A 14,689-nucleotide genomic window follows, 5' to 3' on the forward strand; every position below is an offset into this window, starting at 1 on the left:
AAACAGTATTGAGGTGTTGGGGCTCATGGGGATTCTGACTGGTGCACTCCACACCCCACTCAGATTCTACTGATGAACTGATAACCCTCTAATCTGGGTCTCCAGCCCTGATTTTACCCCAAGCTCCAAACTCACTGCTCCTGCTTACCTGGCTTATCTGCACACGGAGATCTCACTAGCAAATGAGCTCAACCGAATTTATTAGCTTTTGGGCCCCTCCCAGACCTCGTGATCGTGAGTTCTTTATTCTAGTAAATGTCATAACCAGACTCTCAGTTGCCTTATTTCTGCAGCACCTGCCACTGTCCGGGTCTGGGCCTTCACCAGCAGCCCTCTAATGGGTGTCCCTGTCACCACCCTGAACTCCCCTCCTCCACGTGCATTCTCCCCATCACATTCACATGTGCTTTCTGAAATGCAAATCCGATCAGTCTCTTTCCTGAGACTTTCAATGGCTTCTCTTTGTATTTAAGATAAAATCTAAAATTCTTAACATAGCTTACAAGGGCTTACAGAATCTGGCCCTATGTTTCCACCTTCCCTCGCCACTCCCTCTTTTTCAGTATATATTGAATATTTTCTGGCTTCCCAGAGTGTGCCCTGTTCCTTTTGCCTCCAGGGGTCTGTACCAGCTGCTTTCTTTTAGAACTCAGCCTAGACACCCTGGCCTCTGGGACACCTGCTCTGCCACAGCGCCCTCTGCTGTGCTCTGGATCTCCGTCCATTTCCCTCCCTGGACTGTGTTGTCAGGAGCGCCTGAGGCATGGCCATCTCGTTTGCCATTGTATTCCCATATTGAGTGCAGTGTATGAATCAGCTGGGTGGACATGACATTTTTGTTGAATGTATAAACACATGTTTCTAGATTTCCAGTGTTCTTTTCACTGAGATAGTTCCCCAACAATGTGCTCAATATTCTCTGGTTGATTTTAGTATTAAAGTTTGAGTTCTTCTCTAAGATGTCTATACTTTGTAATTGTCCATAAAATTTCTTCTTTCCCCAGTATCGTGCTTTACTCTGATTAAATCTGGTAGCTTTTTGGATGAACTTAACAGATATCAGTAACAAACATTTATCAAGTAGTTCCTATGTGCCAGGCACTGTGTTAAGTATTTTTCATGAATTTTCTACTTCCTTAAAATGATTCTGTAAGTTAAGTACTATTGTTATCCCCAGTTTATAGATGAGAAAATAGATACAGAGAGATGAAGTAATTTACCCAGTATCACAGCAAATAAGTAGTAGAGTTGAGTTTTGAACTCAGTGCAAGTCATACAGTTAAAGCCTGTTCAGCTTATGAAAAACAGCTATAATTTCTGTTTATAGAAATGCCTGTATTCTTGTGAGTTTCAGAAAGGTTGTAACTGTTTGAATTTATGGACTGAGTGTAGACTTTGAAGCTAGTGTTGTAGCTGTTAAAAAAAAAAAAAAAAAAAAGGGAAACCCAGTCTTGAATGTGATGAAGATTAAATGAAATAATGAACATAAAATATAGAACATAGGGACTGGTACATTGTAGATTCCTGGAAAGTGATAACCGCTCATATTGAAGTTGTTCTAACTCTTCTTCTAGCTTACCTCACTGAACTTGAGAACTTAAGCAGTTCCAGTGGGGTGGGGGTATGCTAAAGAGAAAGTTGGATTTTTCAGTCTAAATAAATAAGAAAACTTATTTATAAGAAAACTGAAATGGCTAAGAAAAAGTGAACTTTGGATTTAGCTTGGTACACTTGTATGAAGTTCATTTTAGCTTGTTTTGTGATTATGTTCCATATACATCTGTGAGCCAACATGGAAACCTAGCAGAGTGGCTATTTTCAGCACTTCAGAAGTGCTAATTACATACTGGCCCACGATAAAGCTATATAGGACCATCTTAAGACATTAAGTTTATTAGCTCTTGGCTGTATATCATGTCTTTGAATTTTAAAAATGGCAAATTAATTATTACTTGAGGAATGTATTTTGATAGATAAAATATTTGAAAATGTGAAATCTGCAGTGGAGAAATAATTTATTGAAAAGACCCTGATGGGGGAAAATTTTTGAACCACTATCTTATATCCCAAATAAGGTAAAGTAGTTTGTTATTATTACATCATTGCATCTTTTTCTGCTGTGTATTGTAAGAACTTTGGTTTTTAAGGATTTGCCCTCTACTGCAAATATATAGTTTATCAAAGAAGGGGAGAAATAATGTTTTGGAGTTTAATTGTTAATGCTAATTTCTGTGAGGAGTCCTTTAGGTGGTTTCACTAAAGTTACTAAAACCATGCTGTCATGATATTTTGTAGTTATAATGTTAATGAACAATAAACAGCAGAAAAAGAAAACTTTGAAAAAAGTAGTAGGTGGAATACCAAGTATAAAATGGAAGTAATTTAAGTTGAAGTATTGTCCACTGCCCCCCAGATAGGCCCTGTTTATTATAGAAATTTAGTATGTATTGATATGCCTGTTTAGTAGTTATTTCATGTTGAAGGCATTATCTCACTTGCTTTATCTCATGTGGTCCTCACAACAATCCTAATAGATAAGTTCTCCTGTCCTCAATTTTCCTATGAGGAAACTGAAGTTCAGAAAGGTTAAGTCACTCATCCGGTGTCACATAGCTAGTGAGTGGTGGAATTGGAACACAAATACAGGCCTTTCGAATTCCAAAACTCCATTTCCTGTGATAGGATATGATAAAGGAGAAATCACAAGCCAACATGAAGGAATCCTTGAGCAATTCAGGTTGGGATTATTGGTTAGCACTTTAAAGAAAATTTAGTTTGGATCGTTAGCCACGTTTCATGTAACAAAATTAATTTCAGATAGGTTAGATGGTTAAATTTTAAAAACAAATCAAAGTTTTAGAAAAACTAGAGGGTAGATTTGAGTACTTACCAAATTTCTGAAGCAGAATTTCCTGAAGCAGAATTTCTCTAAACTTTATAGCAGCAGTTGAAATCACAAAAGTATGTACAACTATAGCGTATACAACAGGCATATAAAAATTAAATGATTTTTTAGTATCAAAAGTATAGATAAATTGGCATAAATTAAGAAAACAAGAATACTTAGTGCTGACAAGGAAATTGTCATATATTGCTTGTGGTATGATAAACTAGTAAAGGCCCTCTATAGGTTTAGCAAAAGTACATAAGCACAAAAATATCATCTCTGCAGTAATTCTGCTTCTGGGAATCTTTTGTAGTAGATAATCTAAGCTATCGAAAATGCTATCTCCTTGAAAATATTTTTGCAGTGTTTTTCATAAAACCAAAAATTAGGAAAAGAATAAAAAATGTCCAGTGCGAGGATAGTGGCTAGTCAAACGCCCCACTGGGTTAAATGTTTTTTATTATGTTATGTTATGTTATGTTATGTTATGTTATGTTATGTTATTTTTTTTGAGACAGAATCTCACTTTGTCACCCAGGCTGGAGTGCAGTGGTGGTGCAGTCTCGGCTCACTGCAACCTCCGCCTCCTGGGTTCAAGTGATTCTCATGCCTCAGCCTCCCAAGTAGCTGCCCAGCCTCCCTAGTAGCTGGGATTTCTGGCATGTGCTACCATTCCCAGCTAATTTTTGTTTGTTTGTTTGTTTGTTTTAGTAGAGATGGGGTTTTACCATGTTAGGCTGGTCTCGAACTCCTGACCTCAGGTGATCCGCCCACCTTGGCCTCCCAAAGTGCTGGGATTACAGGCGTGAGCCACTGCACCCAGCCTAGGTGAAATGTTATATAACCATTGTTATCAATGATCATAAAGCCTACTTTCCAGTGTAAAACAATGGGTATGATGACATTTTTCATCTTATTTATGTTTCTACTAAGGTTACAGCTGTAGAAAATAATGTATGTTTCATAAAAGGCTGAAATGAAATATTAATATTTTATTACCAATGAAAGATTTTATAACCATTAAAATCTTAATCATGATTATTCAGGTAGTGAGATTAAGAGTTTGCTTTATTTTCCAAGTTTTTGATAATATTTTATTATTTACAAACTCTAAACATAAAGGACTTCTTATTTGACCCACAGGATGGGTTTCCAGATTTCCAGGATTCTGTGCAAACGCTCTTCCAGCAGGCTAGAGCTAAGAGTGAAGAACTTGCAGCTCTTAGTTCACAGGTAACATAAACTCCCAATTATTATTTCATAATAGTATCTGAAGGTTAAAAAATAAATGACTACTTCAGCTAGCTTCAGTTTTAAGTGTTTGAGGACTGACTTTTTATTTCCGGTTGTTTTTTAAAACGTCATCTGAGCCACAGCTGTATCAACATGAGAGCAATAACAACTTGGTTTGATTCAGTTTATGAACGGAATCTGATATGATACTACTTATTTATTCTTGTAGTTTTGTAGGAAGTGAGACAGATTCTGTACTCAAGAAAACTTAAACGGTTTGATAATCAGGAAAACCAGCCATGTTGACCCTGGCTGTGTGTAATACAACTCTGAGATAAAATAATACTAGTTCTCAGTAAAATATCAATAAAATATTAATATGAACATTGTAATTATTGTTAAATCTTTTACATTCATATTTATTGAAAAACTGTTAAATGAATATGTGGCTTCAGGTGCTTTTGCCATTAAGTTATTTAATTGTGTCTGTATACTGAAATTAAAATTTTAAAATGCTTTCTGCAAACATCATCTTTTAGAAAGCACTGTAAGCTTTTATTCCTGTTGAACAACTTTCTTGTAATAACTTGCTTTTGGTCAAATTTAGTACTGCTAAGTTTTGTTTTTTTCATGTTAGAATGAAAAATACATTTTTTACTTCAGATATGCTTATTTAAATTTTGTCAATTTAGTAACAATTTCAAATGAAATGAAGCTGTAGTTACTTTTGATTTGGTTTATATCTCCATCTGCATTCAGAAAAATAGTATAAGTGTTTATCATGTTTATTCTGTAAATTAATATATTTTACCTAGTGATTTTTACATTGTGAATCAGGGCTTTTTGTAACCAATTTTATATAGAAGCTTTCTTGTCCTACACTTTTATATAGCATGGTAGTGATTCATATCTGTGCATTTTGACTATTATCTCCTTGGCAAAATACCACAACAAATACACTGCTCTGAATATCACATATAAGTAATTTAGAGCATTGAAAAGGAACTTATAAAACACATGCAGAGATAAATTTATATGTCAGTTGACTAATTGTGTATTTAAAATATGCCTTTTTATGATTGGTTGGGAAATACTGCAGTTTCATGATGAAGGTGAAAATGCCTATTGGCACTGATGATTTTCTGCATAATTTACATTGTTTAATTTTAGTGGGAGGTGTGTTTGTCTTGTTCTTCTAGACAGCCGTTTTACACCTTTTCTCCCCCAAACATATTGTCATCATATCAGAGTCTGTGTCCTGCCAGATCCTAAAATAAAAATGCCAAGATTTCGCCCCAAGTGTTAGAAGTAGTTTATAGCAGATGTTGCTGTTGCTTTTAGATTTCTTTTTTAAAAAATCCTTTAAAGGACTTAGTACCTTGGAAAACAAAGGTAAGGTTATGTTGCTTTTGAACTGACATGGAATTCTCTTGAAAGAATTGAGAAGAAAGCTTTTATCTTTTGTACAATATCCAGCCTTTTATGTTTTAACATGATGATATAGACATCTATGCATATTTATGGAATTTGTATACCACATGAAGTATGAACTAATTTTAATGAATACTAAATATATTTGCTGGAGTCTGAAATTGGCATCTTTAAACCATTAAAAAATCTAGAATGTTTCAGTTACTGATGTGATTTTTGCTTTACTTACTAGCAGCCTGAAAAGGTGATGGCAAAGCAGATGGAGTTCCTTTGCAACCAAGCTGGCTACGAGAGACTGCAGCATGCCGAGAGGAGGTTGTCTGCAGGGCTTTACAGGCAGGGCTCAGAAGAGCACAGTCCTAACGGCTTGACTTCCGATAACTCAGATGGACAAGGTACATCTTTAGAATATCCTAGGCCTTTAGGGCCACTATGTGCACTTCAAAGAGAAACAGAAGACAGTGGCTGATTTTTGAATTATGATATTTTGTAGAGATTATTTTACAGGTTCTCTTACCAAAGTTAATTTTTAAATTCTTCATTTTCTTAAAAGGAAATAATTTATCCTGCAGATTTTAATTTGTAAATGTTTTAATCTTTAAGCAGTTGGCACCTGAGATTGACATGTATTATTTTGTAAGAAGTTGGTGGGAATGTGAGATGTCAGCAGTACAGATTATTTTCCCCAAAGAAACGATTCCAGGAGAGAGGTTTATCCTTTTTAAATGACCAAAACTTCGTATTTTTTTAGACTTCAAAAACAAGTTTGTGAAATTTACAACATTTGCGTCTTAAAAGAATATGGTAACTGCTTCTAAAGTATTATGACAGAGTACAGCTCAGATTTAGAAAGTCATGTGATTCGTGTTTTTACCATTCTACGAAGTACTTCATTCTTTTCACATCCTCACATAGAGAAAATCCCAAGCCATTGTTATTCGCTCATTCAACAGGCATTTTATTAGCATTTCCTACGTGCCAGGCACTCTCCTAGGCACTGAAGATGCAGCAGAGAACAAATCCCTGTTTACCTGGAGCTTACCTAGAGGGAGATGTACAGGTTATAAGTATATACATGTATCCCCTAGTTTCAAATAGTAATAACTGTTTGAAGAAAAAAATAATTTTATAGTGCCTTCTTTTTATATGTTATTGTTATGCTTTTCTAGAGAATGGTTATTATTGTTAAAAAAAAAAAAAAAAGGATTTCTAGGTAAGAATACCATCTTACCAAGGATTCTCAAGCCATGGAGTGAAATATTACATGTGTCAACAGATCAGAGTACTGAAAGAGAAGAAAGTTCTTCCTTTTAAAAATAGTACAGGAACCTTTGAGTTGAGGTCTTGTTTAACTTCTCCAGTCGTCCTTAACATGTTAAGAAGCAAAGGCGGTTATTAAAGATTTGGTGACTCTAATTTGTGACACCAGGATAATTCAGTGTGGGGTGACAGTTTGCTAATGTGGTGGATTTCAGTACACGACAACATGATTGGGTGTATAATTTTTTCCCATATTTGTGCTAAATCTGTTTTTTCATGGATTTTGCTGTCATTTTGTTTTCTTTTTTTTTTAATCTGTGATTGGCTTGAAGCCTTCTCTGTCTTTCTAGTACTTGTTATTATATGATTAATGACATGCCTTGGTAAAATGGTTGCACTAGTAAGAAAATGTCTTATAGAGGAGATGTATTATATGCCAAAACTGGAATGCTCACTGGAATTCTCAGTCTTTTGTTTAGCTCTTAAAAATATCCTGGCAGAATTGTAAACCTTGGGACTAGCATGAAATGACTTGCCATTTTCCTCTTAAATTATTATTTAAAATGTTTTTTCCAAGTCTTATTTAAATTCTTCAGTGCTCGTTGACTTTCCTCACTTTTTTCCTAAGGAGTGTTCAGGCAATTTTTGAAAATTTATTTTTCAGGAAAACCATGGTGTGTTTTTAATATTATGCATATTTCTTTTTTCTTTTCATTAGGAGAAAGACCTTTGAATCTCCGAATGCCTAATTTACAGAACAGACAACCCCATCATTTTGTAGTGGATGGGGAGCTGAGCAGACTTTACCCCAGTGAGGCAAAGTCCCACTCATCAGGTGAGAATGTGCTATATGATGAGAGGGTAACACTTGAATAAAAGGATCTTTAAATTCTGTTCTCCTATTCCCTCCCCCACCAAAAAAAAATGTCATCACTGACAGTGTTCCTACAGGTTGAATATCCCCAGTTGGAAAATTCAAAATGCTCCAGGATCCAAAACTTTTTGAGTGTCAGAATGACACTCAAAGGGAACCCCCATTAGAACATTCCAGATTTGGGATGCTGAACCTTTAGTATAATGCAAATAGTCTAAAATCTGAAAAAACTTGAAATCCAAAGCACTTCCTGGTCCCAGGCATTTTGGATAAGGGATGCTCAGTTGTCAGTTTTTCTCCCCTTGGAAGTGATAGATTGCCATAACACTGGCTGCTCTAGCTAGTCTTTTTGCAAACTTCATATTCCGAACAATGACAGGGAAAACTCATAAAAGTTGAGATTACTTTGATTCACCATTACATGAATGGTGATGTTTATATGAAAGTTTAATAATAAATAGCTGGTTTGAGTTGTGTTACTACCTTTCTTGGCAATAACATAATATGAAATGGATGGACTACATGTTTGCTTTGACACTGAGAAAACCTTGTGTATCAAAATCTAGACTTTTCATGCAGATGCATTTTGGAGGTGATACTCATATTTCAGAAGTAAACTGAATTCCATAAAAGGATGAGCAGCTCCTTATCATAGTTAGATATTTACCTATTTTTACCCAAGTAAAGTGAGTTAGACCTAGTTAAAGCATTAGAGACCAGCACCATTTGAAAGAATCTGTTATCATTCCAAGTCTTAAAGTCGCTTTAAGAGTCACTTAATCACAGTCACTGATTTTATAGATGAGGTAGCTAAAGTCAAATAAATAGCTCCAAATTTGCGTTGTAAGTCAGCGGGAAATGTAGTTTTATAAGCATTAGGATTAAACCTGACTTTACATTAATTCTATCTAGATAGAATGAATTATGTATTTACTAGGAAAAAAAGTTATCAAGAGCATTTATGTCTTTCAATTTTAGATCATACTCTTGGTAGCAGATGCTAAAAAGACGAGTTCTAAATAATGTTCTGGTGCTGTGACTTTATAGCATGCTATTGCATACTTGATTGTAGCCACTTTAATAATGTCAGAGGGAGGTTGAGAAATTGAAATTATCCTAAAAAGCTGACATCTTGGTCTCATGTTTTCCACAGCACGAAAAAAGTGATATATTCTTTAAAGTTTTTTAAAAATGAACAAAAAACCACGTTTTACCAATTTATATTCCTTAGAATATATAACAGGAATACTCCAATTACATTGATCATGTGTCTCATCATGGGGCATATTTACATATTTCATGGAGATACATTACATAGAGATAGAATTGATCTAGGTCTTTATGTGGAACCAAATGAAGAAATGCCTGAAAAAGCCTTTTTCTTTATTTTTAACTGAATAGAAATAATAGAAACAGGTTTCATATAGTGCAAGCCTGGGTCCAGATCTTAGCACCGATACTTGACTGAGTGACCTTGACTAAGTTACTTAAATACCCTGTCCTTCAGTTGCTTCATCTGTAAAAGCGAAGTAATTTCTACCTCATTGGGTAGTTACGAGGATTAAACAATATAGTGTACCTGCATCGTACACTATCTATTCCAGCCAGCAGGAATTCAATAGATAGAAGCTACTTTTTTTATTACTCTTACACAGAATTTAAAATCCCCTTCTGTTTAGAGAGGCTTCATAAATTGAACTGTTTAATTTCAGATAAGCTGTTAGTATTGATTACTTTCTAGAATCCAAGGTGTGAGTGTATGTGATATGGATGTTTGCATGTATATGTGTGTGTACATATCTCCCAGTATTTGTACTTTACATAAAGGTTACATTTGATTGTTATTATGTAGTGTTTGTGTATGGTTGAAATAACTATACACATAGAACTCCATGGAATGATTTCTTATGAAAATAGTGTTCATTATTTTATCCCTATTTCTCCCACCTTAATATGTCATTGTCAGAAGAACTTTAAAAAATAGTTCCAAGGTTATGAAGATATTTTTCAGTCTGATTCCTTCATTGATGGTAAATATTTAACCAGTAACAGTTATATATGAATAATCAGCTTCCTTTTATATATTTATCATGTTGGATCAAGCATTAGATAAAAATTAATGTGTTCTGTATGCTAAATGTTTTATGTGCATTTCATTATTTAACTTTCATGCCACTTTATGTAGATACTATTCCTATTTTATAGATGAAGACAGTAAGGCTTAGAGAGGTGTATAACTTGCCCAGAGATGTATACACCTAGTAATTGGCAGAGTTGAAATTTAAATCCAGAATCCAAGCTCTTAATAGCTCTATGAACAGAAATTTTATATGGAATTGCAGAATCATGAATAGTTGATACTCTGTGGTATGGAGTTTGGGGGTTTGTTTTAAAACTTTGTTTGATTTTTGTAGTCCATTGATTTAAAATATCAACTCACTTTGTTTCCATTTTTATGTAGAGAGCCTTGGGATTTTAAAAGACTACCCTCACTCAGCTTTTACCTTAGAAAAGAAAGTCATCAAAACAGAGCCTGAAGATTCAAGATAGCTGTGATTTCTCTCACCGTTTTCTGGAAATGGCATCAGATTTAAGGATAATACTCCATCATAGAAATAAGCCTTAATAACCAGTGTTGCCTCATTCAGCTCAAACAGATTTCATAGCCAAAGCAAAAGGACTGGTACGGTAGTCTGTGGAAACTGGGAAGATAAAACAACAGCCACAAAAGAGAAAATCAAAAGAGTGTTGCAATCTATAATAGTAATATTGATTCATTCACATTCCTGTGTTGTCATTTTATATGGAAAGGCTTACAGATCAATATTGTAAGCATTCATTATTTAAGAATGTACGATGTATTTGTGTAATTTATAGAAGTAAAATCTAGATGTTGAGACCTGTTTGGTCCAATAGATGTGGATACAGTTTATTTTACTTGAAATTTTGTTGTCTACTTTGTGTGTTCAACGTAAATATATGTCAGAGTTTAAAATCTTTGCCTGCAGTTGTGAAAAAGAAAGCTTAAGTGATGTAGTTATTGGCAAGATTGCAATGATTATGGAAAAATAGAAAGCAAATACTCAGTTTAAGCCAAGGAAAATATTGTGGATTTAGTATTTGATAAAACTGATCTTGTTTAACAGGAAATGTTTAGCATTCACTCATATAACATCTGGTTATCAATGCACGTTTACACAATAAATACTTGAGTGGAGGAAAGTTAAAAAGATGAGCAATAGAGTAGAAAATATCTTTTAAACTAGTTGACCTAGATTGTATTAATAACTACTTGAGATGTTTCAAAGATAGGAAGCTATTACTTGGACAGAGAACTTGAAATAAGTGGACCCATGTATAAAACCTTTGACTTAAACATTGATATTTCAGAATGTGTTAAATAGATTAAGACATAGTAAGTTAACCCTACCTGTTAGAAAGATGGCGACTGTTAACAAAGGCTGTAACAGATTAAGTACTATTTTATATCCAGAAAGTCTTCTCTATGTAGAGAAGTCAGACTAGATGCTTTCACTAGGGAATATCTTCCCACCCAGCCATCACAAGTGTGGACAATCACTGCATCCACATCTGTAGGCATATTTCCATGGAAGTTTAGTTGACAACTATATTCATTATTTATTTTACGATTTCATTTTTCTACACCTTTAAGATTTATGAATGCAGTTTTTTCTTAAAATGTATTTTAACTTGACAGTATGTTTTTAGTTCCCCCAATTTAACTAATGGACCATATGCATATATATGGGAGTATGCTTACATGTTAATAATATACTTGCATACTTACGAGAATTTCACATTGGAATTCATAATGGTAAAAAAACATACATCTGCCAATATACGTTTTTTCTGTTGGTTTAAGAGAAGATAACTGACAGCTTTACCTACTTCCTACAGATGCATCTAAACCCAGATATTGCTGAGAAGAGTGTATTGACTCTAAGACTGAGTGTAAGAGAGTATGTGTTTTTTTGTTTTTAGTTCTGCTCTAGATCATAACTGTAAAAAATATTAAGTCATAATCTGTTACACTAAAATTTGTCAGCCAAATGTTAGATGAAATGTCTGCACTGTAGTCTCAGATCACTGTCACATATATAAATTGCTTCTTCATTTTAATTTGTAGAAGTACTTTACAGTAGGAAACACCAGTAAACAACTTTTATACTGTTAAAAGGCTTTTTTCTCCTTCCTAAATGTTTTAATTGTATCATAGTGTTTTGCTCACTGAAGAAGCTTCTTATGGACCTTGCAACTTTGTTGCTAGCTTGAGGTTGATTATTGTGGTTGTATTGTTCACTGTGTGTAGAAATAGTATGAGTACGATTTCAATAGACTGTTCAGTTTTTAATATTAGCCATAGCACTGGTTAGTATCTCAGTAGTTTCATGAAACGTTTCCTGTATTCTAATCTATTTTGAAACTTTTTGTTTTTTTTAAATTGTGTCTTACAGTCAAGTTTGTAGATTTTCATAAGCCACAATTTTAAAAGATGCAGTAATCTTCCAACCTCCAATATTTATCCATTAGTTGTGGACCCACACATTGCATCTTTAAATTCATAATAAGTTTCCTTAACTATCTTATGTTTCTGGTCTTTTAAGCTTAGTGATAAGGTGGAAGCACAAGAAAAATTTCAGTAGAATACAGTTTTTATTTTGTAAACACTAATGTATTAAACTTGCTATACATTAAAGCAAATAATATATATTTTTATTTGAATTGTATATGTGAATTGGAAGTTATAACTAGTTGATTTTTTCATTTTGTTAGAGGTATTTTCACTGAACAAGGTCAATTGGTTACCTCAGTATTACAGCCAATATAGTCCAAGGGACCATTTCTCCCCGAGTCTCTTACACTTTATTGTGCAATGTCCACGTTTTTGTGACTCTTCAAGCTGTTGGTGAGGTGGGACGAGTGCACTTGCTTCCTGTGGCAATAAAGATTTTCTGTGCCTCACACATTTATGTTTATAGCATTTTCTACATAGCAGTTTTCCAGTGACTAATATTAACCCACTCTGCCTCGCTTATCTGCTTATTTAAGCTGGGTTTCAGTATTAGGGGACAAGAACTTATGTCTTAAGTTGGAACTAAGTATTGTCAGCTACCGTCATTTCTAAGAAGGCATTTGGTAAACAGGTTCTCAGTAGACTCTGGTCTGGCAGAGAGAGGTCAATTTATATTGTTCTCATTTATGAGAAGTTTATGAAGACATTTTTAAAACTCCGCCATTTCTAACTATGAATAAAAGGAGGAACATTAGGATTTAACATCTATAATACATATTTGTAAAATATTAATGTGATTTGGGTTCAGTATTATGGACTAATTATATTAAATAGAGCTAACCTGTAGTAAAGAACCAGAAAGAGCCTTTCAACAAGTATTGATGAGTTCTGTAGATTAATGAAGATCATCAATGTGCCAAGCACTGTGCTAGGTGCCAGGGAAGAGGTAAAGGCCCCAGATGAAATACATGATCCTTGCCCAAAACCTAGTTGGATGGGAACTAATACCACTCACATAAAAATAAAAATTTCAGTGCCTTACATATTGGGATGAGGAGCTGACATTTAAGTGCATTCTGTATTAGGCAGACATTATGGTAGCAGGCACTTTACAGGTGAGAGAAAGCACTTTTAGTGAGTGAGATTCAGAAGAGATCGGCCAGGACTGAAAACATTTAGAGGTGGAATTTGATAAAAAGCCATAGTGGCAGCACATTTCTCTTTGAGGCTGCCTTTTTTTTTTTTTTTCCTTGGTTGAATTACTGCACTTTTATTTTGAAACTGCATGGCAGATCTGCTTGCCTGGTAATACTTCCTTTGACGATCTATTGAATCTGTCAAAAGGTAGTGGGGAAAGGTGCTTTTCATCTGTCCTTAATTAGTGAAACCACTTGGGTAAAAGCTTTAGGCTTTGGTAATTATGATACTACTAGCACCTCGTGTACCTTTACAACTATAGTTGACACTATTTAAGACTTAAAAGCTAAATAAGTATGCAGGGAATTTCCTAAGGTCTGCCCACTTGGGTCTCAAATGGTTAAGTATTACTAACACAATGCCCATTTTGCTTGTGACTTCACTTAATATACGACATCGAGTCTTCAAAAGAAAACCAAGGTATTAACCAACCTGATGAAGCCAGAAGGTCTGCCTCTTTTAGGAAGTGAATTCAATTGGTAAGTAGCTGAAGTTAGAATTGAACAAACCTTGTATGTTTGTAACAGCTTGAATGACCAAATACGGTAGTTGTTCTTTTACTAAAAGCCACCATATGGTCCAGCTGTGCATGGGTGGTGTTTCAGGGAATGCAAGCTTGTTATCTGTGGGTGTCCTCATAAATGAAATTTATAAGCAGACCTCCAAAGTTAATAAAAGAATGATCCAATGTCCTGACATTTTTATTGTAAATACAATTTAATATCAAAAACCTTACTGTTAACTATGTCCGTAGTGATCCAGTAAGACAATTTTTATTTCACGTAGAAGTGATCAAAAGCAAAATGCTGGAGCTAGGATTTTTCTTACTGAGTATGCAACAGTTAAACCTTTAAAACATCTTTGGGAGGCCAAGGTGGGTGGATCATGAGGTCAGGAGATCAAGATCATCTTGGCTAACAGTGAAACCCCGTCTCTACTAAAAAAAAGAAAATACAAAAAAATTAGCCAGGCATGGTGGCAGGCGCCTGTACTCCCAACTACTCAGGAGGGTGAGGCAGGAGAATGGCGTAAACCTGGGAGGCGGAACTTGGAGTGAGCTGAGATCGTGCCACTGCACTCCAGCCTGGGCAACAGTGCAAGTCTCCGTCTCAAAAACAAAAAAAACACAAACATCTTTTGGGATCTGTTTCTGCTGACCTATGACTTTTTTTTGTGGTCACCTCGAAGGTGTTTTTTATTTTTTGTGCAGAAAAACCTAATCAGAAATTTATTTTTTAAGTTCATAATCAACTTATTAGAGTTAGAATGCAAA

The 14,689-nt window shown here is 34.7% G+C and overlaps 1 protein-coding gene across 3 annotated transcripts in view; it reads left to right on the forward strand.

The window, feature by feature from the left end:
- The window catches only part of NAB1 (NGFI-A binding protein 1), a 43,158-nt gene extending 30,488 nt beyond the window's left edge, over nt 1–12,670 (forward strand). For all 3 annotated transcript variants that reach the window (XM_025405195.1, XM_025405193.1, XM_025405194.1), the window contains 4 exons: nt 4,031–4,120; nt 5,784–5,946; nt 7,530–7,646; nt 10,147–12,670. In XM_025405195.1, coding sequence (XP_025260980.1) covers nt 4,031–4,120; nt 5,784–5,946; nt 7,530–7,646; nt 10,147–10,235 — 459 coding nt within the window. In that variant the 3' untranslated portion in view covers nt 10,236–12,670. The remainder of the gene's footprint in view (nt 1–4,030; nt 4,121–5,783; nt 5,947–7,529; nt 7,647–10,146) is intronic.
- The last annotated feature ends 2,019 nt before the right edge of the window (nt 12,671–14,689 follow it).

This window comes from Theropithecus gelada, chromosome 12, assembly GCF_003255815.1.
Source record: "Theropithecus gelada isolate Dixy chromosome 12, Tgel_1.0, whole genome shotgun sequence".
Classification (NCBI taxonomy): domain Eukaryota; kingdom Metazoa; phylum Chordata; class Mammalia; order Primates; family Cercopithecidae; genus Theropithecus; species Theropithecus gelada.